Source organism: Monodon monoceros, unplaced genomic scaffold (genome assembly GCF_005190385.1).
Source record: "Monodon monoceros isolate NGI ecotype Baffin Bay Population unplaced genomic scaffold, NGI_Narwhal_1 Super_Scaffold_7, whole genome shotgun sequence".
NCBI classification, from domain to species: Eukaryota; Metazoa; Chordata; class Mammalia; order Artiodactyla; family Monodontidae; genus Monodon; species Monodon monoceros.
Window position 1 is genome coordinate 82868866 of NW_021703784.1, and position 23464 is coordinate 82892329.

General features: G+C 45.9%; 1 protein-coding gene across 1 annotated transcript; it reads right to left on the reverse strand.

The window, feature by feature from the left end:
- Positions 1–1223: 1223 nt before the first annotated feature.
- On the reverse strand, positions 1224–22093 carry CD59 (CD59 molecule (CD59 blood group)). The gene is made up of 4 exons (XM_029208288.1): positions 22011–22093; positions 12748–12832; positions 8896–8997; positions 1224–2764 (listed from the first exon to the last, which is right to left on the reverse strand). The coding sequence occupies exons 2-4, from the start codon at positions 12812–12814 to the stop codon at positions 2562–2564; spliced, it is 372 nt and encodes a 123-aa protein (XP_029064121.1). The 5' UTR covers positions 12815–12832; positions 22011–22093; the 3' UTR covers positions 1224–2561.
- Between the last annotated feature and the right edge of the window lie 1371 nt (positions 22094–23464).

Genomic DNA, 23464 nt, shown 5'->3' on the forward strand with positions numbered 1-23464 from the left:
CAAGGGCAAGTTTTGGGCAGTGGGCAGGGCCTATGTTCAGGACCCACAGGGCTGGAAAAGGCCCTGGGGGCTGTGGGGGGGTGGGGCTTAGGCTCAAGGAACAGAAGGGGCCCAGGCGTGCCCCCCCATCCCCTTCTGAGGGTAGCGGACCTCACTGGGAGCCCAGCAGGCTTCCTGGGCTCGAGTGGGTGGGACAAACACCCTCCTCTCCTCTCCTGCTCCTCCAGTCTGGGGTCTGGGAGCACCCCTCCCGCCTGCATCTCTTGATCTCCCTGGCTTCCCTCCTATGTCCCCAGGTCCAATGCAGTCGGGCGGGGGTGGGGGATGAGGGGAGGCTTGGAGGGCAGGGGACGCGTCTGGGAGCTCAGCAGGCTCCCCGTGCCCAAGTGGGCCAGGCGATTGCCCTCTGCTCCTCTCCGGCTCTTCCCAGAGAGTCCCTCGCACATGCCTCTCCTGATCTCCCTGGCCTCAGGGGTGCTGATCTTGTCTTCTCCACTTCTCCTCCCCCCTCGGTCCCCCTACATCCTACTGGTTCACTTTGGGGTTCCTCCCGTCTCCTTGGGGGTCAGAGTCCCCACCAGCGGCCGGCAGATGCCCTATTTGTGGGGAGACGCTATCTCCGCATCTTCCCACACCACCATTTTGACTCCTCCTCTCTGGCTTTTTTTTAACGTTTTAAATTTTTTGGCTGTACTGCATGGCTTGCGGGATCTCAGTTCCCCGACCCAGGATTGAACTTGGGCCACAACAGTGAAAGCACTGAATCCTAACCACTAGACCACCGGGGAACTCTCCCCAACTACTGGTTTTTTGCAGTCTGGTTGAATGCCCCTTCAAAGTTCCCCCAAATTCATTTTCTGCTTAAGTGAGTCAAAATTGGTTCTTGTTCCTTGGAACTAAAAGGCACTGCATGAAATGAGCCACTTTGCTGTGGGCATGGTCAGTACTTTCTTGGGCAGAAAAAGTTCTATTGAGGAAGAGTCACACCTAGTATTTTGTCTTTGAACAGAAGATTAAAGATGATGTAAGGAAAAGCTCTGAGCCAATAGGGAACACAGAGCACCAAGGTAATGCTAGGTTTTGATGAGGAAGCCTCTGTTGGTCTGTGTTTAAGTAATGGCATCAACAGAAGAAATCTGGTACTGTCCAAGATCTCTTCTTTCAGTCGCTACCATCGGGCGTGTCACCTATGTTGTTACCCTTTGGGCCAATCACCACACTCATGCATTTGATGAGATTTTATTTTCAGAAAGGCAGTATTCATTCTGGTTTGTCCAACAGATCACATAATCAAGGTGTTTTTTTTGTTTTTTTTTAAATGTTAATCAATAAATTCCACTCGCGTCGGCAAAAGTCAGACTATGCTGTTAAATACAGCCAAGACTGTAAGCATACAAACGTCACTGTCTACTGGATCTTAAATTATTCACCAGTACCCACAAGAAAGAGGCAAAACTTTGTCCTCCTGAAAAGGTGTATCACTTTTTAGGAAACCGGTAGCGCTTCTGAAAGCCTCAGCACTCGTGATTACGCTAACAGCCCTTACAGATGTATCTTACACTATCTGCACTGACTCAGCTAGGAGCCAACAGGCTGGATGTCGGCAGGTAAAACACATCCCTGCAGACCTGTTACTATTCATGATGACATTTGGAAATCTCAAATCGCAACCCCAAAGGCTCCTCCTTTTCCATTCATGCATTATACACACACATATGAAGAGTTTTCCTACCAGTAACATTTAAAATAAGCACCCTTAATAACTGCAAGTCACAAGTAACAAAGAATGTTCAAATGTTTAGTTTTTAACTGTGTGTGACAAAGCTAAGACAGCCTACCATTCCAATAAAAAAGACGGGGAGTGGGAGGGATAGTTTTAACACACCATTAATTTATGCTGAGTTTTTCTACTGAAAGACAGCAAAGACAATTCAAAATTTAGGGACAGAAGAAAACACAGATTTCAGCCTCTGGTACCTCTCTAAAGATAAACCTTGTGCTTCCGTGCCCTGCCATCTGGAAAGCTTACCTCCTTCCCAGCCAGACACCTTCTAGCTGAGAATACAACAGTCATTAAGAATCTCATTGTCCACAGCCCACACCTGGAACATGCACCATGCCTACCTGGCAATACAGGGGCCATGAAAGGAGAGAATAATGCATGCCTTGTGAGAGACTGTTGAAAAGGAGCGCCCTGCCCCAGTCACCCAAAAAAGTACTGATCACATTAACTACATCCAAGGAACCAGAGGGAAATAGCTGAGGACTGCAGAGAATCCACTCAAGCTGTCACTGCAAAGAGCAGAGTAAGAAGCATACAACTTTACTCAAATCACATGCGCTTCACTCAAACTTTTTCCCTCAAACAGGTCTTCTCTGCCAACAGAACTGGTCTTCAGAGTCCCTCTGAGTTCCTCTCTTTAATCTATCTTGCTCAAGCTAGTTTTAGTCTTTCCCCACAGGATCCAGCTGGAAAATATAAAGCCTTTGGAACGCAGCAGCACAGGAAATGAGGAGTATACAGAGACAGGAGATTTAGGAGAAGCCCTTCTGGTGTAGACTTAGAGACAAAAGCTCCAGACCGCCACCAGCAGCAGGATGACCGGCAGAGCTGTTTTCCCTGATATACTCGTCCCGTCACTTTTGTTACACAGGTTCTCCTGGCAGCAGTGGTACTTAAGCTCCTTCTCCTCTAAGGCTTTCGCAATAGCTTCGAAATTGCAACGGTCAAACATCCAACACTGGTAGTAAGTTTTTGTTGGCACTGTGGGGGAAATACACACACACAAAGATAAGCAATCGAGCAGGTAAAACTCTGCACCTGTCTTTGAACTCTCAGTTCTACTTCTTAGAACTTATCCTGGGGAAATAGAGACATTTGGGTAAAAATATGTATCCCAGTTAGCTTATAAAGGGGAAAAATTAAGTAAATAATGATCCAGCTCTGAATGGAACTTTTCCATAAAAGCAGAGTCTCATCAGAGCCAATACAGTTGTGTGTATATGGAAGGCAACAGGCAATCATACTAATGTTTGAGAGAGTTACAAAGATTTTTAAACACATGCCCTCCTTGATCCAGCAATCCCACTTCTAGAATTTACCCTGTGAAGTTACTTGAAAAAAGGTTAAGATATATGCTCAAGAATGGTCACTGCACCACTATCTGTAGCAACAAGAAACTAAAAGACAAACAGTCGGTTAATAAAAAAGCACTTGAATAAATTATGGTAGAGTTCCACACAACGAAGTTCCATGCAGATAAGGAATGCCACAGACCATGTGTATTGACATGGGAGGAGTTTGAGGGTTTTTTTAAATGCAGAAAAATAGTTAAATTGGACTTCAACAAAATTAAACTTCTGTGCTTCAAAGAACACTATTTTAAAAAATTAAAAAGACAAAACCCACAAAAAGTGAGAAAATGTTTGCAAATCATATATCCGATAAGAGTATAGTATACAGAATCTATGAAACACTCTTACAACTCAATAATAAAAGGACACCCCAATTAAAAAATGGGCAAAGGATATAGATACTTCTCCAAAGATATACAAAGGGCCAATAAGTGCATGAAAAGATGCCCAACGTCATTAGCCATTAAGAAAATACAAAAAAAAAAAAAGAAAATACAAATCAAAACCACAGTGAGGATCAATTCACACCTATTAGGATGGTTATAGTCAAGAAATTGGAAAATAACAAGTGGTGTCAAGGAAGCGAAGAAATTGGAATCCTCAAATATTGCTCGTGGGAAGGTAAAGTGGTGCAGGTATCTTGGAAAAGTCTGGCATTTCCTCAAAAGGTTAAAAATAGTTACCATATGACCTAGTAATTCTACTCCTAGGTAAATATATCACCCAAGAGAATTGAAAACTATGTTCACACAAATGCTTATACACAAATGTTCATAGCAGCATTATTCAAAACACCTAAAAAGTGGAAACAACCCATATGTCCATTAAATGGTAAATGATAAGCAAAATGTGGTATATCCATTCAATGGAAGATTATTTGGCCATAAAAAGGAATGAGGTACTGATATATACAATAACATGGGTGAACATTAAAAACATTATGCGCAGGGACTTCCCTGGGGGTGCAGTGGTTAAGAATCTTCCTGCCAATGCAGGGGACACGGGTTTGATCCCTGGTCCAGGAAGATCCCACGTGCCGTGGAGCAACTAAGCCCGTGCACCACAACTACTGAGCCTGTGCTCTAGAGCCCGCGAGCCACAACTACTGAAGCCCGTGTGCCTAGGGCCTGTGCTCTGCAATAAGAGAAGCCACCGCAATGAGAAGCCCATGCACTGCAACACAGAGTAGCCCCCTCTCGCTGCAACTAGAGAAAGCCCGCGAACAGCAACGAAGACCCAATGCAGCCAAAAATAAATAAATGAATAAAAAAATTTTAAAAAATAATAGATTATATACTTTAAAAAAACAAACAAACAAAAAAACATTATGCTAGTGAAAGGAGCCAGTCACAAAGGACCACAACACTGTATGGTTTGATTTATATCTAAATGTCCAGAATAGGCAAATCCATGGAGACAGAAAGTAGATTAGTGCTCCCTGCCGGGGTATGGGCAAGGGAAGAATAGGGAGTGACCGCTAATGGGTATGGGGTTTCCTTTTGGGGTGATAATAATGTTCTGAAAATGAGTGGTGATAGTTGTACAGAGTTGTGGATATACTAAAGGCCACTGAATTGCGCACTTTAAAATGTACTTTGGAACTGAGATATGTGAATTATATCTCAATAGAAAAAAGCCTAGATGCAGAACAATATGTAGAATGTGACCCATCTGTATAAAGTATATGTGTGGGGGTGAGTATACTACTTTTCTCTGGAAAGATTCCCAAGTAATTTAACAGCGTTACCCTCACAGAAGGCTATCTTTCATTTATACATTTCTCTGTAGATTGAGATTTAAAATAAAAAATCACTGGATGAATTTATTTTAAACATAGCTTAAACTTCCTTTAAAAATCATTAGATTATTCCGTAAAGCCAGAAAATTTTCCAAAAGAACGTGCCATTATGGTCCCAATTTTTACACACAAAGGAAAATGCAGGCCAAAATATACAATGCCAATTAGCTTATAGTGATTTTTTAATATTGAGAAAAACTACGTTAAATATTTTAAAAAAGTGAGAGTTGAGAGAGAAGAGAAGTTAGTTGTGCTAGATGCTGGGGACACACTGATATAGAAGGTTGGTCCCCGCCCTGGAATCATTTTCTTTTCTTCTGTGTTGGAAAGAAAAAAATACAGATGCTTATTTCCTTATTTAAGGCCAGTAACTAGTTTATTCTATTTCATTCACAGCTCAGAACAAAACTTCTAAGTTTATAACTGCAGGTATAACTGTTCTGTCCTCCCCCTCAGAGGAGATGAGTGTTTGGCCTGGATTTTAATGAAGTCTGGTCAAGTGGCAGAGGCCAGATAAGAGTGTTCCAGTGACTCTACCTGCTTGGATCATAAATATTTAAGTGGATGCTTCTAATACTGTACTAAAGAATGCTGTTGAATAGGACAAGTTACTGTCTTATGTAGTAGTAATCAGGCTTTGGAACTGCGAAAGCATGAAAGTCACCAAAATGTTAATTAGGGAAACCTAACAGCTTGGGGAGAGCAGGTAGTAATTTATTAATAATCGCTACCAATTAATCACTTACTATGTGTCCTGCAGTGAGCCAAGCACTTTACTTGAATGATCTTATTTGCATAACAACCTTCAATGGTGAGCTTCTCACCAAAGCCACTATCAGAATCACCCGAGTAAAAGTGGATCATATCACAGAGTCACCGGAATGTGAAAGGTTCTCTCTCTGCTAGGCACAGCCTCCCCACTCTTCGAAGATTTGCCTTGAGTCTGCCTTTACCAAGCAGTAGTCCCCAGTTGCCTTAGGCATCCTTCAGTGTGTCCCTTATTTGAAAGGCCATTACAGAAATGATTGCTTGGCACTGTCATCAAAGGCTCTGCCAGACTCTCAGTACACGGTTTATATTTCCAGGACCTAGCCAGGACGCCAGTGAATTAGTGGCTGAAGTAGCGCCCATCTGTCTCTCTTCTAGACTGAATCTGCACAGCACTATCATGCACATTTCTCCACTAACTGCCCCACTGACCCCGGGAGGTAAGTATTCCTATTTCACAGCTGGGGAGAAAATGCGGCTAGATTAATTAAATAATTTCTCCAATGTATGCCTGGCCTTTGATTCCTGTTTATGACAGTGTGCCTCGCCTCTCCCAGGCTGATGTCAGAGTCGGAGGGGCATTTAGATGCTCTGTTCCTATCTGCCTTACTGTAAGGGCTGAATATCTATATTTCAAGAACTGCTGTTACCACATGTCTAGCTGAAGTTTGGGGACCTATGTTCATGAGAAGAAGAAAACTATTTAAGATTCACATTATCCTTAAAAAAATAGACTTTATACTTGAGAGGAGTTTTAGATTCACGGCGAAATTGAGCAGAAAGTACATAGTTCCCAGAGAGCCCCCGACAGCCCCACCTCCACCCCAAACAACCTCCCTCACCATCAACATTTCCCGCCGGTACATTTGTTGCAACTGATGAACCTACGTGGACTCACCATCACCCGAAGTCCATAATTTACATTCGGGTGCACTCTGGGTGTTGTACATTCTATAGGGTTTGACAAACGTGTGACATGTGTCCATCATTATAGTATCACACAGAGTCCTAGCTTCGTTGCCCGAAAGATCCTGTGCTCCACCTATTCATCCCTCCCTCCTCCCCCACTTAACCCCTGGCAGCCACTGACCTTTTTATTATCTCCTTGGTTCTGCCCTTTCCAAAACATCACATAGTTGGAATCATAACAATGTAGCTTTCCCAGAGTGGCTTCTTTCCTTCAGTAATACATATTTAAGTTCCCTTCATGTCTCTTCATGGTTTGATACTTCATTTCTTTTTAGTCCGTTCTCTGGATGTACCACCGTTTATTTATCCATTCATCTACTGAAGGACATCGTGGTTGCTTCCAAGTTTGGGTAAGTATGAATAAAGCTGCTATAAACATCCATGTGTAGGTTTTTGAGTGGACATAATTTTTTGACTCATTTAGGTAAATATCAAGGAATGCAACTGTTGAATCTTATGGTGAGAGTACGTACTGTGTACCAATTTATATTCCTTCCAGCAATGAATGAGAGCTCCTGGGGCTCCACATTGCCAGCATTTGGTGCTGTCAGTGTTTTAGACTTTGGCCATTCTAATAGATGTGCCTCATTGTTTACATTAATCATTTTTACAAAGCATAACAGTTCATTATAAGATGAGTAAATTCTGGGGAATCTAATGTACAGCATTATGACTGTGGTTAACAAGACTGTATTGTCTATTTGCAATTTGCTAACAGAGTAGATCTTAAGTGTTCTCGTCACACACAGAAAGGTAACAATGATGGATTGCAGTAATCATTTCACAATGTATATGTATATCAAATCGCCATGTTGTACACCTTAAACATATACAGTTTTTATTTGTCAATTATACTTCAATAACGTTGGAAACAACTAAAATGAAAGTTTAACCATTCAGGTAGGAAACAATGGGATTTGTTTCCTAGTCTAGTCTACTTCCCTCTTTCCTTCTCTCCACCTCTACCATCTGACACACCCACTTCATCAATAAAAAAGAGAGGCCGGAAGAACTTACTGGTGGCAAGACAGAGATCAGAGCTCAAAGCTTCTAACTGATAATCTAATACTTATTCTACACATAATATTGCCTTTATTCTCTCATTTGGAAATTATACTTTTTGTAGTGGGGGTCCAAGAGACACAGACAATCAGGGTTAAGAAGTAGGTCTCTGTGCTCATAGATAATTGGTGCTCAAATATTTGTGGAGTGAATGACTATTCTCTCTGGGGGCCTCACTATGCTTTCTACATTAACAATGAGTTAATACAGTCCTCCAGGTGAGGCAGAGGAACTGTCCCCTACAGAATCAAGGGCCTTACATGTAGGCCTTGGAATCTGAGCTGTATTCCAGGAGTTTATATCAAAATTATGAGGTACTCCTGTTCTTTAGACAGGATAATTCTCATTCGTCCTTACTTATTGAGGGATTCTTCCTTTCTGGGGAAGTGAAACTCCTCCTCCTTTCAATCAGGTTTCCTAAATTCTATTTTAATAGGATTTATGGAGGAAGCGATTCCATAGTCTAACCAATTTGGAAAATGCAGATTTGACAAAATTTGTCAATGTTGACAGTTCCCTACCCCAAGCCCATGAGTGCCTTGTTCTCTGAGGCCACCAAAGCCTCGGTAGCTACTGTTGCCTTTCTTGGGAACACTCTTCCTCTCAGTCCTCTTACTTCCTACTTGTCCTCTGAGCTCAGCCTGAGTCCCCTCAGGACTCTGTATGTATTAAATTCCCCACGGAATGAGACACGGGTATCAATAAAGACATCTGTAATAGCTACACAGGCCTCTTTCACAATTTTCATTGTCTCCTTTCTTCATCTCTGTACCCCGACCTCCTAGCTCAGGCTCTGGCACAGGGCAGGCTCTCAAAAGTTTGCGAGGCAGCCAGTGTTGCTGTTAAGAGCACAAGTGTTGGAATTAGATGGATTCCCACGTTCAGATCCTGAGCTCGTTCCTTGACCTTAGTCTGTTGCTTAACCTGAGTCTCAGTTTCCTCATTTACCAAACGGGAATAAAATATTACCCCGAGTGGTAGATGGGAAATATTAAATAACGAAACAAATGGAAAGTGCTTAGTGCCGCACACAACTGGTGCTATTAAATGGTCGCTATTACTTGTTGAATACGAATCTAACAAGAATGAGAGCGGCACAGATCTTTTCCCAGGCTCTCTTCATCCCATTACACTCAGGAAGAGGGGGAGGGGGAGGCTCTTACCGGCTTTAACGATGAGACAAGTATCTTGGTTACGTGAACAATTGACGGTGGTAGTGCAGCCATTAGCTGGGTTAATACAGCTGTAGCACTCCAGGCTGTGACCTAGGATCAGGAAGAATGCCCGTCAGAACCTGGTAGACCAGCAATGACTCACCCTCCTGGCAGCAGAAGCAAGCCCACCAGCTCCATTAGTGTGGGTCAGAGGTCAGCAACTCAGAGTGGGCTTCCTTCCCACATATATCTACAGCAGATATATTTTTCCAAGCTCAAACTACAGTTCCAGCAGCAGTTTTTTGGACCCTGAGGCAAGTGCAAAGGGAATTTCCAGATTTCAAAATCCATTGAACTGTGCAATTGAGAAGCTTTTTCCTACTTTCAACCGGAAGTGATTAATCTGCAATGCAATGACATATTAAAAGGAATCCATTAAGAGGATAAACTAACAGAATTCTATAAACACCTTCCAAGCAATGAATATGCTCTATCACATGACATTCTCACGGACTGATCATCAGTATTTGGCAGTACCTATCTGTGTGAAAAGACGTGTGAAAAGACATGCTCCAAGACGAAATGCATGAAATCTCATTACAGATCAGTATTAACAGATGAACGTTTGCAACCAATTTGATGATGGGAAACACTAACTTTTGAATCCCAAGTAAGCAAAATGTTATTCTCCCAGAAAGAATTCCATTCTTCTCATTAGTAGATCTGTATTATAAATAATTGTACTCAATTATTAAATTTTTGAATTCTGTCAATTAAAAACTTAGAGAAATTTGTTTTCTCTCTTATTTATATAAAAGCCTACATAATATCCTTGATTTTTGTCTCTTGGCCCGCAAAGCCTGAAATATTTACTATCTGGACCTCTGCAGAACAAGTCTGATGGCCTCTGGGATGAGGCGTCCTCACTGCAGCTGTCCTCTGCTGAGGGACTGACCCATCGCCAGAAGCAAACACGGTCAAGGGGCAGGCAGCAGCCACACACTTTAAACCCACGTGGGTGGGAAGACACGCACAGTGACACTGAACACGAGGGTCGACTTATATCAGAAGCAAATGCCTATGGTTCCCCAGTTTGAAAAATGGCCACCGCTCCCACTCATGTCCTTAGGATTCATCTTCGGTGGCTAGACTTCAAGTTTCACTGGATTATTTTCCCTTCTCTGTTTTTATAACAATGGTGATGGAAAAAGATGAGTCATATTCCACATCTGTGATGGGAAGAGTTGGAAGCAAGTTTTCCTGATTCATGTGGACATACTCTTTGCTACAATAAGAGATCACCTTCTTCTGGCCACATGGCTTCTGCCACGTAATCAGTATTTGGAAGTACCTATCGGTGTGAAAAGACGTTTTCAAAGATGAAATATGTAAAATCTCATAGAAGAATGGCATGGTTAAACCAAGACGAAATGTGGGTTTTAGAACCCAAGAGCTGACTTTTAGTTCTAAGGCCAAAGTTCATCACCAGGAAGAGGAATTCTCCAAAGGCCAGCAGAAAGTGGCTCCTCACTTCCTGAGCACAGATAGGAGTGAAGCTCTCTATAACATCTTTTTAAAAAAATTAATTAATTAATTTATTTTTTGCTGCGTTGGGTCTTCATTGCTGCAGGCAGGCTTTCTCTAGTTGCAGCGAGCGGGGGCTACTCTGTTGTGGTGCGCAGGCTTCTCATTGCAGTGGCTTCTCTTGTTGTGGAGCACGGGCTCTAGGCATGCGGGCTTCAGTAGGTATGGCACACGGGCTCAGTAGCTGTGGCTGGTGGGCTCTACAGAGCAGGCTCAGTAGTTGTGGTGCACGGGCTTGGTTGCCCTGCGGCATGTGGGAATCTTCCCGGACCAGGGCTCGAACCTGTGTCCCCTGCATTGGCAGGTGGATTCTTAACCACTGCGCCACCAGGGAAGTCCCTATAACATCTTAAATGGCCAGGTCAAACCTTCAGACAGAGGAAAGAGAGCTCACCTTTGGAACTTCTGTGAGGCAGAAATATTCACAGCTAACACAGTGTTCAAATACCTAAACTTTCAATCTTCAGAGAATTGCTATAAGAGGCAGGCTCAAGGATCTCCATCCCCATTTTTCAAGAGAAAACTAAGACCAAGATGTTAACTAACTTGTCAAAAGTCACATGGCTACTAAGAGGAGAGCTGGGACTCACACCCAGGCGATCAGTTCTGAAGCCCACGCTTGGTTTATTTACCGTGATGTTCTTCTAATTGTCCTGAGTGGGAAAGAGAAGAAACCAGGACCAATTATGGGGGAGACCGGGTCAGGGGCAAGCAATAAGTCAGTGGCTGTTTGATATTCCAGCTACTTAGCCAGGGTGGAGGGGATCTTCTTCACACTCCGACTCCCTCAGGAAAAACCTAAGTGCCCCCGAGACCTGTCACAGAACAGCTAACAGCACTGAACCCAAGCCTGATCCATAAACAAACGTAGACTGCTGGAAAGCAGGTATGACCAGGCTATTCTTACTACAGAAAATTCACTGGGTAGAAGAATTAAGACAATAACGTATGTTGTAACATAGCGAACCACATTACAAACCTCCGTGACTACAATCAACAGACGTGGGGAGGGAGGCGGGTCGTGACTTCTGTCTTTTCTCAGAAAGGGAAAACTTGTTCAAACATGTCCTTGGGCTACTTTGTTCTTCGCTTCCGTTTCCTCAACTGTAAGATGGGCGTAATAGTACTGAGCCCTCACAGGATGGCTAGAAGGATTAAATGAGCCAGGGTCCGGTACAGGCCCTAGTACCTAGTAAGCATTCACCATACGGGAGCTACTAAAGCTACAAGCTCTAAGACATGCTCCAAAATGCAGATGCCTCTGTAGTGCCCACCGCATGGCGACTTCCTTTTCTGCCTCCTGTCCCCACCCCTCAAAAATAACAGTTAGTAGGGCTTCCCTGGTGGCGCAGTGGTTGAGAGTCTGCCTGCCGATGCAGGGGACACGGGTTCGTGTCCCGGTCCGGGAAGATCCCACATGCCGCGGAGCGGCTGGGCCCGTGAGCCATGGCCGCTGAGCCTGCGCGTCTGGAGCCTGTGCTCTGCGGCGGGAGAGGCCACAACGGTGAGACGCCCGCGTACCGCAAAAAAAAAATAATAATAACAGTTAGTAGTACCAATGTGACATAGGCAGAAAATGACCTTTGATGTTTACAGTGAAGCAAAGCAAGTAACACAGGTGTTCCTACTGTTACAGAGGTAACGAGGATCTCCAGCAGGCAGCGAGGGGTGGCCCCGAGAAGGAGCTGGGGCAGACACTCTGGTGCCAGGCTTATTTGGGTTCAAATTCTGGCTGCACCACTTTGCTGTGATATTTTACAAGTTATTGAATCTCTTTGGGCCTCAGTCTTGTCACCTGTAAAATGGCAAGAAAAATAGTCCCTGCTCCACAGGGTGGACATGAGGATTAAATAAGCAAATACATGTAAAATGCTGAGAATAGTGATTGGCACGTGAATGCTACAAGCAGCAGCAGCATCACACAGGAGAAGCCCAGGGCGGGCGGCTGGGCTCAGCACTCTAAAGATGGCATCTATCGGTAGCCCCGGCGGCTGGTGGTGAGTGGGTGAAACTTAAGCAGCTCAGTGTAATCGCTCCCCACTAAAGCAGCTCTGTCACCCAGGATGAACTGTAACTCAGGAAGGTGCTCCACTCAGGGCAGGGCCGTAACACAGGAAGGAGCAGTCACACCACCCTGGACCTGTAGCACTGATGGTGAAAGAACCGAAGCTCGGCCCGAGGTCTGTGGCATCAGCTTGGTCTTCCTGAGGCCTAAGAAAAAGTTTAGGGCCAAGGCGGCCTACCTAATCCAGATCCATGTCCCTGTGGACCACTCACCTACATGGCAGACGACAGCCAGGCTGAACAGGAGCCCGAGCAAGACGAACCCTCCTTTGCTTCCCATTGTGACCGGCTACAGGTTCTGGAAGAAAGGAACACAGAGCATTGTCATGAACCAACAGGTGATTGCCGGGTACCTCAGAAACCAAGAGCTGGAAGGCCTGGGGGCTTCAGGAAACATGGGAAGGAGTGAGCAGACCAAGAAAGCAGGGAACGTCCGGGCTGGGTGCGATGAACCTAGGGTGCTCTCAGGTGGGGCAGTGCTTGGTCCCTCCCTGGCTGAGACCTCGGCTTACTGAAGAAATGCTGCTGGGCCTGGTGGGAGGGGCAGCTGCAGGGAGTCAAAGCACACCGGGCCCACCCCAGCTCTCACCTACAGTAGCCGTGCACCCTTGAATAAATTCACTTCCTCTGAGCCTCAGTGTTCATGACTGAGCAGTGGGACAGCACTATCTTCCCCCTCAGGGTTGCTGACTCAAGTGAGAATATTAACAAAGTACGTAATGCAGCACCTGCGATTTCAGCTCTGCAGGCCCCACCCCCAGCTGCTGGCTGAATTGAGCCTGAGCCCAGTGAGGGCCACTTCTCCAGGCCACGCCACTAAGTGCATCAGATGGAAGGGGTAACTCTGGAGGGCACCAGTGTGCATTCAGAACAGGAAGCAAAGGCTTAGCGTGCACAGAAGCTCTGGCTCCCCACCTCCTCCTTAATCACTCTGGAGAAGTAAGGAGGGGTTCCAGGTACCTCTGGTGACAAGTCCCCATTACATTAATGCCTAGATGTGTGGCAGTGAGCATCAGGGGAGAAGAGGGGAGGGCTGAAACACCTTGAACTCTCCTTTTACCTGACCAGGAGGCCAAGACACAGGGAGGGTTTTTTTTTTAGACTTTATTATTATTATTATTATTATTATTATTTTTTTTTTTTTGCAGTATGCGGGCCTCTCACTGCTGTGGCCTCTCCCGTTGCGGAGCACAGGCTCCGGACGCGCAGGCTCAGCGGCCATGGCTCATGGGCCCAGCCGCTCCGCGGCATGTGGGATCTTCCCGGACCGGGGCACGAACCCGTGTCCCCTGCATCGGCAGGCGGACTCTCAACCACTTGCACCACCAGGGAAGCCCTATTATTTGTTTTTTAAAGATTTTTTTTTGATGTGGACCATTTTTTAAGTCTTTATTGAATTTGTTACAATATTGCTTCTGTTTTGGTTTCTTTTTGGTCCTGAGGCATGCGGGATCTTAGCTCCAGGACCACGGATCGAACCCACACCCCCTGCGCTGGAAGGTGAGGTCTTAACCACTGGACCACCAGGGAAGTCCCCACAGGGAGGTTTTTAACTTGCCTAAGTCCAAATCATGAGCCGTAGATCTAAGGAGTCTCCCGACCCTACCCCGGCTTCCCTGAGGCCATCCTCCAACAAGGAGGCAGCAGCTGCTCCAAACCAGGGCGGCTCCACATTCTATTCTCCTGGGCCGCACGGGCCAAGATTTCTGCCTGGTAGACAGACGGGGCTCTTGGTGGGTGGGCCCTGCCCTCCTCTGGGTTGGAAATGGCATCTCTCACACCTGTGAAGGTCATGGGATGCTGAGGAGTTGGCTGAGGAAGGCTGGGGAGAATTGGGAAGCGAACAAGGCAGGGCCTGGCATTGCCCAAAGAAGACGCCATTGAGTAAAGCCACGCCCGGGAGAGAGACAGGTTGCTTGCTGACGTGTGGGAAAGTGGGGAGAAAATCTAACTGGGCCTGGCCTTTCTTTACAGGTTGAATACCCCCCCACTTCCCTCTGGCACCTGCAACACCTACCACAGCCTACTAATGCCCCCCGCCACCGGGCTGACCCTCCCGGGGCGTAGCTGCCCACAGCACTCCTGTGCGGTGAGGACCTGAGGCTGCCCGAGGCCAGTGGTCAGAAGCTCAGACTGGGCTGGCAAAGACCTGGACACAAGGTCTGGCTCTGCCACGGCTACCAAGCCTCATTCTCTTCACCTATAACAAGGGGCAGGTACATGGGCGCTTTCCCACACCAGAAGACTGAGGTGAGATAAGACAAGTTAACTATGTGCTTGACAGTCACAGAAAAGTGGTGGCTGTCACCGCTTCCTACCTCACCCTGGACTTCCTTCCTGACCACACCCAGACTTCCTGCCCAAAGTCAGGCACGTCCATACCTCCGGGTCAGACTATTGGCCTCTCCAGGCTCTCTTGTTCCCTGAGCCTGAGAGATGGAGGCAGCGAGGTCTCTGCGTCCTAATAGCTCAGGGAGAGGCCCCTGCCCCTCCTGCCAGCACCTGACGCCCCTGCAATGCCGTCTGTCGGGAGCCAGACGGGTCAAGGGAGAGAATCGCAGCGTTCCCGCGCCACCGACCCCCCAGCCAGTGGCCCAGGCCCAGCACACCCCAGCTCCCTGTCTGGCTCCTCATGCTCGGGGGCATCTGGGTAGAAAGGATGATTCACACACTCAGCTTAGGCAGGCCTGGGGCTGGGAAGAAGTGCTGCAAGAGAACAGGAGAGGAAGGCACCCATCTGAGGTCCCCGAACAGGGACGCGGAGAGCATCAGACTCTTCCTAAAAGTTAAGAACATCTGCTTCCTCAGGTAGCTCTACTGGAGGAGGAGGGAGGGACCTCCTGACGGGGGCGGGTAGGTGCTGGAAGGGCGCCGGGCTGGCAGGAGCTGCAAGCTCCAGGAGACTTCCCTCGGAATGGTCCTTGGCATGAATAACACCATTACAACAAAGAGGGTGCAGTGCAGTGAACTCGCCCTTGATGACACACATCAGAAAGAAGGGTCTACTAAGAAAGGCTCATCTTTAACAAAAACTGCGGAAACGGCACAGTGAACTGGTCTAGGGACAGGCTTTCTCGTCGACCGGTGAACAAAGTCTTGAATATTTCTGGCTCTGCCACTTATTGCCATGTGTTACTCAACCTCTGGGCTTCCCTTCTTCACCAAGTAAACACAGGGATAATCACAGATACTGCACAGCGTGGTGCCTGGCCAAAGAAGGCCCTCAAAAAGCAGTAGCCACCATGAGTACTACCGGGAAGTCACGAGGTTCCCAGGAAAAGAAATTGGGCAGGGAGGGGGTGTTGGCGGGTGGAGGGTGTGGCAGAGAGAGGAAGTGATCAGTGTACGGATGTTGAGCTGTTCGGATCGGAAGACCAGGTCTTCATTAACCACTACTAAAATATGAATTTCCAAGAGCGATATGTTGTCATGAAATGGCAGGGGTGGGGGACAGAAAATAGCTGATTGTTTTAAAGCTATTTTATAAATGCCCCCAAAATGCTGATAGTAGTAAACACTAAGCAGGATTATTTATAATCTCTTATTTATCTTCCTGACCTTTTACTTTTTGCCATACCTCCCCAAATATTCTATAATGAGCCAAGCATTATTTTTATAATTAGAAATAGGAAACTCCGCACATTACAAAACTTTCCCTTTTACCTGTCTTCTGGCAAGTCTGTTACAGAATTAAAAAAGAGAACCGAACCTCATGGCTTGAAACTCTTCCCCCTAGTCTAAAACGTCCTCCATTTTAAATTTAAAAATGATGCCCATAAGTTAAGTGTAGATCAGATGGTAGATGAACCGAGAGCTGCCATTACTTTTTCAATCCACCCAACCAAACACTTAGATGCAAGATGCATCCAGAAGACCTCATCACTCTTTTCTAAACATATTGAGACTCATTTAAATGGATTTAATTATTGGAAACAGCCCAAAGTCATTCTGCCTCCCATCCAAGTACTAACCAGGCCCGACCCTACTTAGCTTCTGAGATCAGATGAGATGGGGCACATTTAGGGTGGTATGGCCGTAGACCCAAAGTCATTCTGGAAAAGGTCCACAGAATAAGATAGGTGAGCCTATTGGAAAACACCATTTGGGAGTCATAGGACACGTCTGGAGCCAGGCTTAGGAAGTCTGGACAGATTTTCCTGGATGGCTCTGAAGTTGACTCTAAAGGGAATTCCTTCAGGGGCACGCCAAATAGGCTTTTCACCAGAGGAATAAGTAACAGTCAAGGATATATAAGCATTGTTTAAAATTTGTAAAAATTTGGTAACATACATTTCCAACAAGAAGATGAGTAAATTATGGTACACTTCCATGGTGGGGAACTACACAGCCATGAAGAGTAACAGACATGGAAGGCTATTCACAATGTATTTAGAAAAAAAGCCAGTTTAAAAATAGCTATAATTTTATTACTTTGTCTTAAAAAAAATATATATATATACATACACACACACACACACACACACACACACATACATACATACACACTCATATAAAAAAATGCTTGGAACACCTTCCAACTTTTCCGAACATTTTGGATCATGGGATTAACAGCATGGTAGAATTATGAGCAGCTTATTTATGCTTAAATATATTTTCTTAACAATGAACATTTTTATAGAAAGAGGTCTCAACATGAGTGAAGAATGTTTTAATGTACTTAGGTGTCATTTCACTTGCAGCTTAAGTTTTTATTTTCCTACTACTCCACCTGATTAAGTATTAAAAATATATACCACCTTTCAAAATTTGCTACATTAAGGTAAAAAATATTTCATGGATATATATTCTCCTATGTCTAAAAATAGTTATTTTAGTCACACCCTATATTTGTAAAAAAAAAAAAAAAAAAAGAGGCTTGTGTGATTTTCTAGTCGTCCTGAAAGACCTATATTCTAATCCCACTCTGCTGTCAATTTATATAACCTTAATGCAGTCAACTACTTTACTTCAGTTCCTAATTTGTGAAGTGTTAATAATGATTTTATAGAATGCTAAAATATAAAAATAAGACTTGAGGGTTTTAAAGCTCACTATGGGCTAAAATGTTACGTGGCACTTTAAGGAACAGACAAATGCACACACAATCCTGGGGTTACTCTGTCCTGGGCTTAGACCTGAGCTGGAAATAATATTTTTACTATTAGGTGTCAGATTTCTGAATTTCTTCCAGTTTATCAGGACAGCAAAGTACACAGCTGTAAAAGCCAGGAGAAACGGTTGGGAGAAACCAGGGCTGTCCTATTTGGAAAAGTATAGTCAGAGACAGTAACCATCTTCAAATAGGGTAATGGCCACCAAGGAAGAGAGGGAGAGGTTAGTCTGTGTAATTTACAAAGACAGCATTAGGATCAATTAGGGAGGCATTCTGAGCTTCCTAAGAGCAACTGCTTGCTATCACTCCACCCCTTCCTCCCTCCCTGCCGTGTGCCAGGCACTGTGCAAAGTGTCAGCACATATGGAAATCAATTCCCTGGTGAAATGTGAAAAACTCCCCATCACTTGGAAATGTTCACACAGAGAGCAGAGATCACAGATCAGAGATGATGCAGAAAGATGCCAGCAGAAAGCAGCAAGGGGTTAAAACAAAAGATCGCTGAAGTACTAGAGATTCTCATCCTACAATAAGAACCAACCTGATCATTATTTATTCATTTCCATCCACCTGAGATGTAAGGGGAAGCTACAAGTTGCAAGGTGATTTACGAATACAGGCACCCCTAATCAAGTTCCTGAAAATGTTCTGGGTAGCCAGTTTATGGATAGTGTAAGCCTATATTCCATTATTTTAAATAGGAAAACAAAGACGTGTTGCTCTCCACCCAAAGACCCCAGCCAGTCCCCCCAAATATCTATCTATCTATCTACCTATCTATGTATCTATCTATCTATCCATCTAAACAATCCAAATAAATGTGAACATAAAATATTTAACACACCAATGACCCAACAAACTAAAGGAATACATCGGTGCATGTATTTACTCTACGAAGTAAGTTCAGTCTCGGCACCTACCCACCAGTCATCTCCACAACGGTCATTTATGAGCCCACTGTGAGCGGAGCAGGTGCCATGCTAGGCACTGGGCTACAGTGACTGCTGAACCAGGCGAAGCCCCACTCTCAAGAACCTTACAATCTAGCAGAGGTGGACACAACTAACACTAAAGACCAGGAAGAAAATAACATAGGGTAACAGTATTGGTTCTCTAGCTTTAGTGGGCATCAGAATCACCTGGAGGGCTGTTAAACACAGATTGCTGGGCCCTGACCCTGTAAGTTCTGATTCTGCAGGTCTTGGGTGGGGCCCAGTTAGAAATTAGCATTTCTAACTGGGGACCACACTGAGCTGAAGATTCAAAGAGTGAGATGGACTTTGCCCACCCATGGGGATTCTGAAGACAGAGCAAGGGGGTCACAGCTGAGGCATACAGGTGGCCTCTAGAAGTGAAGAATGGTCCTTAACTGACACTCAGCCAGGAAATGGCACCTCAGTCCTCCAACCCCAAAGACTGTACTGTGCCAATAGCCTGAATGGCCAAGGGGACAGATTCTCGCACAGAGCCGCCAAAAAGGAACACAGCCCTGCTGACACCTTGATGTGAGCCCAGTGAGGCCCGGGTCAGATTTCTGACAGGTGGAACTGTAAGATTAATAAATTTGTATTGTGTTAAGCCACTAGGTTTGTGGTGATTTGTTTCAACAGTAATAGAGAATGAATACACCAAGCTCAGAACTGGTACGTGGTAGAGCAGCATTTAAACCCAGGTCTGAGCTCTTAACCACAGTTAAACTCTCTGGTGGGGAAACTTCTTGTGAATTCAGCTTCTGAAATAAATTGGTTAACACAGGCCACCAGAGAAGAGATTTTACATTGGCAACGTTGCCACAAGATTCACAGATGCCCAGGAGTATAGTTTCTGTTCCTGGGAGCCTGGAGCCTTAGAGGCTGATAAACTTTAAGGCTAGAAGTATTCTCAAAAATTAAACCCAACGTTCCTATTTTATAGGAAATTAATGGAGGCCCCAGGGGATGAAATTACCCGTTCCCAAGGCAACAGGTTAGTTGCAAAGACACACTGGGTGGATCTTGCTTCTATTTACCAGGGGCCAGTAACTCACAAGTAGCTTAACATTACCTGGAGGCCAGTAGTGTTAGTGGCTTGGGGCTTTGCCTCCTTATCACCTTGTACACACACAGCCTGGCAAGCTGAGAAGATCACTGATCTTACACAAAGATCACTCAGCTCAGAGAAGTCATTACATCAGCAAGTAGAGACAAACAGAAAGCCACCATCATAATGAACAGCCCCTCCCAGCTACTCTGAGGTGCCAGAGACAACCATCTCAGAACTCTCTAAACTACACAAATCGGAAGCTTCCTCAACAAGGAAGGGCCTTCCTTGCAATTTGTTCCAGGAACTCAAGTCTCCAGTTCTCCAAAGAGGGCCCTTGTCAGACAGCTTCGTCACGGCCCTGACCTTTGAGATTGTACGTGGAGAGCCAACTGTGTAGTGAAGATATTTCACAAGATACAGGGTGTAGTAATAACATGTCCTCCGTTTCGGAAATTCTCAAGCATCTCTGGGCTTGGTTTTGTTTATGGCGTCTTTGCTCGTGAGGTTCTTCTGGAGCTGGCCCAGAATTTTTAATGCATTTCTTTTCAAGAGCTTGTACCTGCAGCTGTCAAAGCTGCATTCCATTAGACACCCGCTCTCCACACTCTAACATCCATTTTTATTTGGACTTTTACCTTACAAGCTACTCAGCATAATGAGGTGTTTTCCTTATAGTTTTCTGTTTGAAAATACAGAAGCCATAGTTTCACACATTTGGTCCGCAGTCAGGCACCTCCCTCAATTAACATTCTGAGCTGCATGTGCCTTCCTTAGAGAACTGGGAGTAAGCTGCCCCCAACGGGGAACATGGGTACCGAAACATTAACAGCCACATTTGTTCTCCACTTACCAGGTGCGCACAGAGTCCTTTCCACGAATTATCTCATAATTGGTGAGATATTCGTGTCCTTATAACACCCTAAGAAGTAAGGCCTGTTATTTTAGCAATAAGAAAATGAGGTTAAATAGCATGCTCAGCATTACGCAGCCAGTAAGAGCAGAGCCAAGGCTCAAACTGGTGCCAAGCCCAGGCCCTTGACCACACATGAACTTCATCACTTCTCTGCAAGCAAACCATGTCAAATTGTACTTATTTTAGGAGCATTCCAGAGCCATCATCACCGACAGATGAAGCTAGACAACGGAGAGCAAGGTGGTAGGAAAGAGCTGTTTCCCTGATCTGTGATTCTCAGAATTGCACACAAAGTAATCTTCGGATTATCTCGCCTGTATTTGAGGTCTCTTCCTCCTTTTCAAGAAACGTCTTTCATCACAGGCAACCCTGATATGGTGTGGGCTATGTCTCTAGGTTTGTAAAACGTATGGGCTGATTTGTTTAGAATGAAATAGAATTATTGCAGTTGAGAGTGGTGGGCAGGTCTCAGCTGGAGCCCCCTGATATCCTTAAAAAACTGGCCAAGAAGAGGATTTTTAAAAGAATCAGCTGGCCACGACAGGAGGCACTTTCAAAGCGGACATGAGGCATTATAGGAAGGAAGGAAAGCACTGGTCAAAAGGAAAACCGGAGGAAGCCTGGGCCAGAGCCTTCACTAGGTGGCAACCAGGCCAAATCGCTATTTCACAAACACTCCGAGGGCACGGACGAGATCCGAGTTTCAGAAGTCACACAACTACTGCCAGGGTGAGTCACAAACCCCAGCTCTTCGTGTGAGTTCTGGGATAAGGGGTGGAGCCACCTACGTCAGAGGAAAAATGGAATTTACCTGGTACATTTCCAGGATCCATGGAGAAAACCACTACTTAACGTTTCCTTAAGTCTGCCGTCAGGCTCTATGAAGGGTGCGGCCCAAGCTGGCCCAAGCAAACTAAAATTGGACTCAAAATGTCTAAGTCACGACCCCACCCTGCTGTTTAAAACTCAAAATTTAAACCTCCAGAGGAAGAGAAGAATGTCCATAACTTCCAGGGATGGCATTAACCTCCTTTCAAGGTGCGATGCGATTTCTTTTCCCTAAACTGCAAGAGCTTCCCTTCAGATTCAAATTTCGAAACAAATACTCCCAGGAGAATGGAGGGCAGGGCCCGCGGAATTGGGGGTGTTTTGGAAAGCGCGCCCGCTCCCCCCTTCTCGTTGGTCGTATACAAAGGAATCGCCAGGAGGCTGCGGGCCGCGGGCGGGGGTAAGGGCGCCGGATCTCGCCGTCCCTGGGCGCGGAGGCCGGCGCAGGGTGGGCACGGCCCTCTCGGATCCTCCAAACCCCCCAGTCCCGCGATGGCAGGGGCGCGGGCCCAGCTGCCCGTGGGCGCATGCTCCGGCCCAAACCCCCGAGTGCCGGACTCCGAGCGCGGCTCCGCTCCCCTCCTGGCTCCCAGACCTCACCTTCCAGCCCCCGTCGTCCGCTTCTGCGCGGGTACGCCTGCTAGGGTCGTCCAGTCCCGTTTTATCGCCTCGGCTGGGGCGGGCTCCGCCTCCTCCCGCCGGCCCCACCCCGCCCAGACTCCGGCCTCGCCCTGCGCGCCGCGGTTTGCCAGCGAAGGTCACCCGACCAGGCGCAATTGCGGGCTCCAGGACCCGGTGCAGAAAAAGCCCTGTGGCCAGGACTAGATTAAGACCTTTATGATAAAACACTGAAACGGAAAGTTTATGATGTTCTTCCTCCGATTTGTTATCGAAAACAAAAACAATATGAAACTCCAACACTTATGAATTTTCCTCCTTTGTTGAAAAAAATATGAAAATGTTTTTCAAAATGTTTGTGTGCCCTTGCCAAGCTCCCAATTGGCCTGGCTGTCGGGTTAGCCAGCCTGGCTGCAGCCTGAGGCTCCTTTCTGCTCCCGGGCTCTGGTAGCCTCCAAGTACCCTTCAGCCATAGTCACCTCTGTGACTTGTTTGGAACCGAGATGAAATTCTGCTGTGGGTTTTGTTTTTTTTTTTTGGGGGGGGGTGGAGGCGTGCCCTGCAGCTTGTGGGATCTTAGTTCCCCGACCAGGAATGAAACCCACGCCCCCTGCAGTGGAAGCCGGGAGTCTTAACAGCTGGACCGCCATGGAAGTCTCTAGAACGTTATTTTTAGGTGAAGATGTAATCTGAAGTTTCTGGTTATCACTTTGTCACTACCCACTGCAGAACCGGCTTAAAGAGGGCCATACAAGGGGGAGTGGGAAAAGCAGGCCAAAAGTACAGGTCTTTCTCCAAGAGATTGACCTCTGTTGGGGACTGTGAGACTCCTTGAGGATCAGGGTAAGAAGGTATTGCATCTCAGGACTGCTCATGTTTAATCGGGAGCGGAGGAACCCATGACAAAGTTCAAGCAGGGGAAATCATATGACAACTGATCATGACACGTGCCTTCTACCATGATCCTCTGATGGCTTTGGGATGTCAGGGAATGAATTTCATTTGGTGGTGCCTTAATCTTGGTTTTTCTCTATACAAACTGTATTCTCAAATCAGAAAGATTTGCTTTGATATTTAAAGTGTGTCTGCTTAAATCAGCTAATACATATGTTTCCTATGATAGCTTTACAAATCTCTTCCACATGCATTTTCTGTGCATCCTATAAGCTCTTCCCTCCTTTAAACTCTCTTGGGTTCTGAGATGCCACTCTCTCCTGGTTTTGCGTCCAGTTCCTTGACCTTTCGGTCTTGAGATTCTTTTGTGTGTGTGTGTTTTTTTTTTGCGGTCCGCGAGCCTCTCACTGTTGTGGCCTCTGCCGTTGCGGAGCACAGACTCCGGACGCGCAGGCTCAGCGGCCATGGCTCACGGGCCCAGCCGCTCCGCGGCATGTGGGATCCTCCCGGACCGTGGCACGAACCCGCATCCCCTGCATCGG

What these genes read in the sequence shown, in the direction of transcription:
- CD59 (XM_029208288.1), bottom strand. Translation starts at nt 12,814, where the DNA reads ATGGGAAGCAAAGGAGGGTTCGTCTTGCTCGGGCTCCTGTTCAGCCTG. An exon ending in GGCTGTCGTCTGCCATGTAG is followed by an intron (nt 8,998 to 12,747) that starts GTGAGTGGTCCA and finishes TCCTGATCCTAG; the next exon opens with GTCACAGCCTGGAGTGCTAC. An exon ending in TTGTCTCATCGTTAAAGCCG is followed by an intron (nt 2,765 to 8,895) that starts GTAAGAGCCTCC and finishes TTTCCCCCACAG; the next exon opens with TGCCAACAAAAACTTACTAC.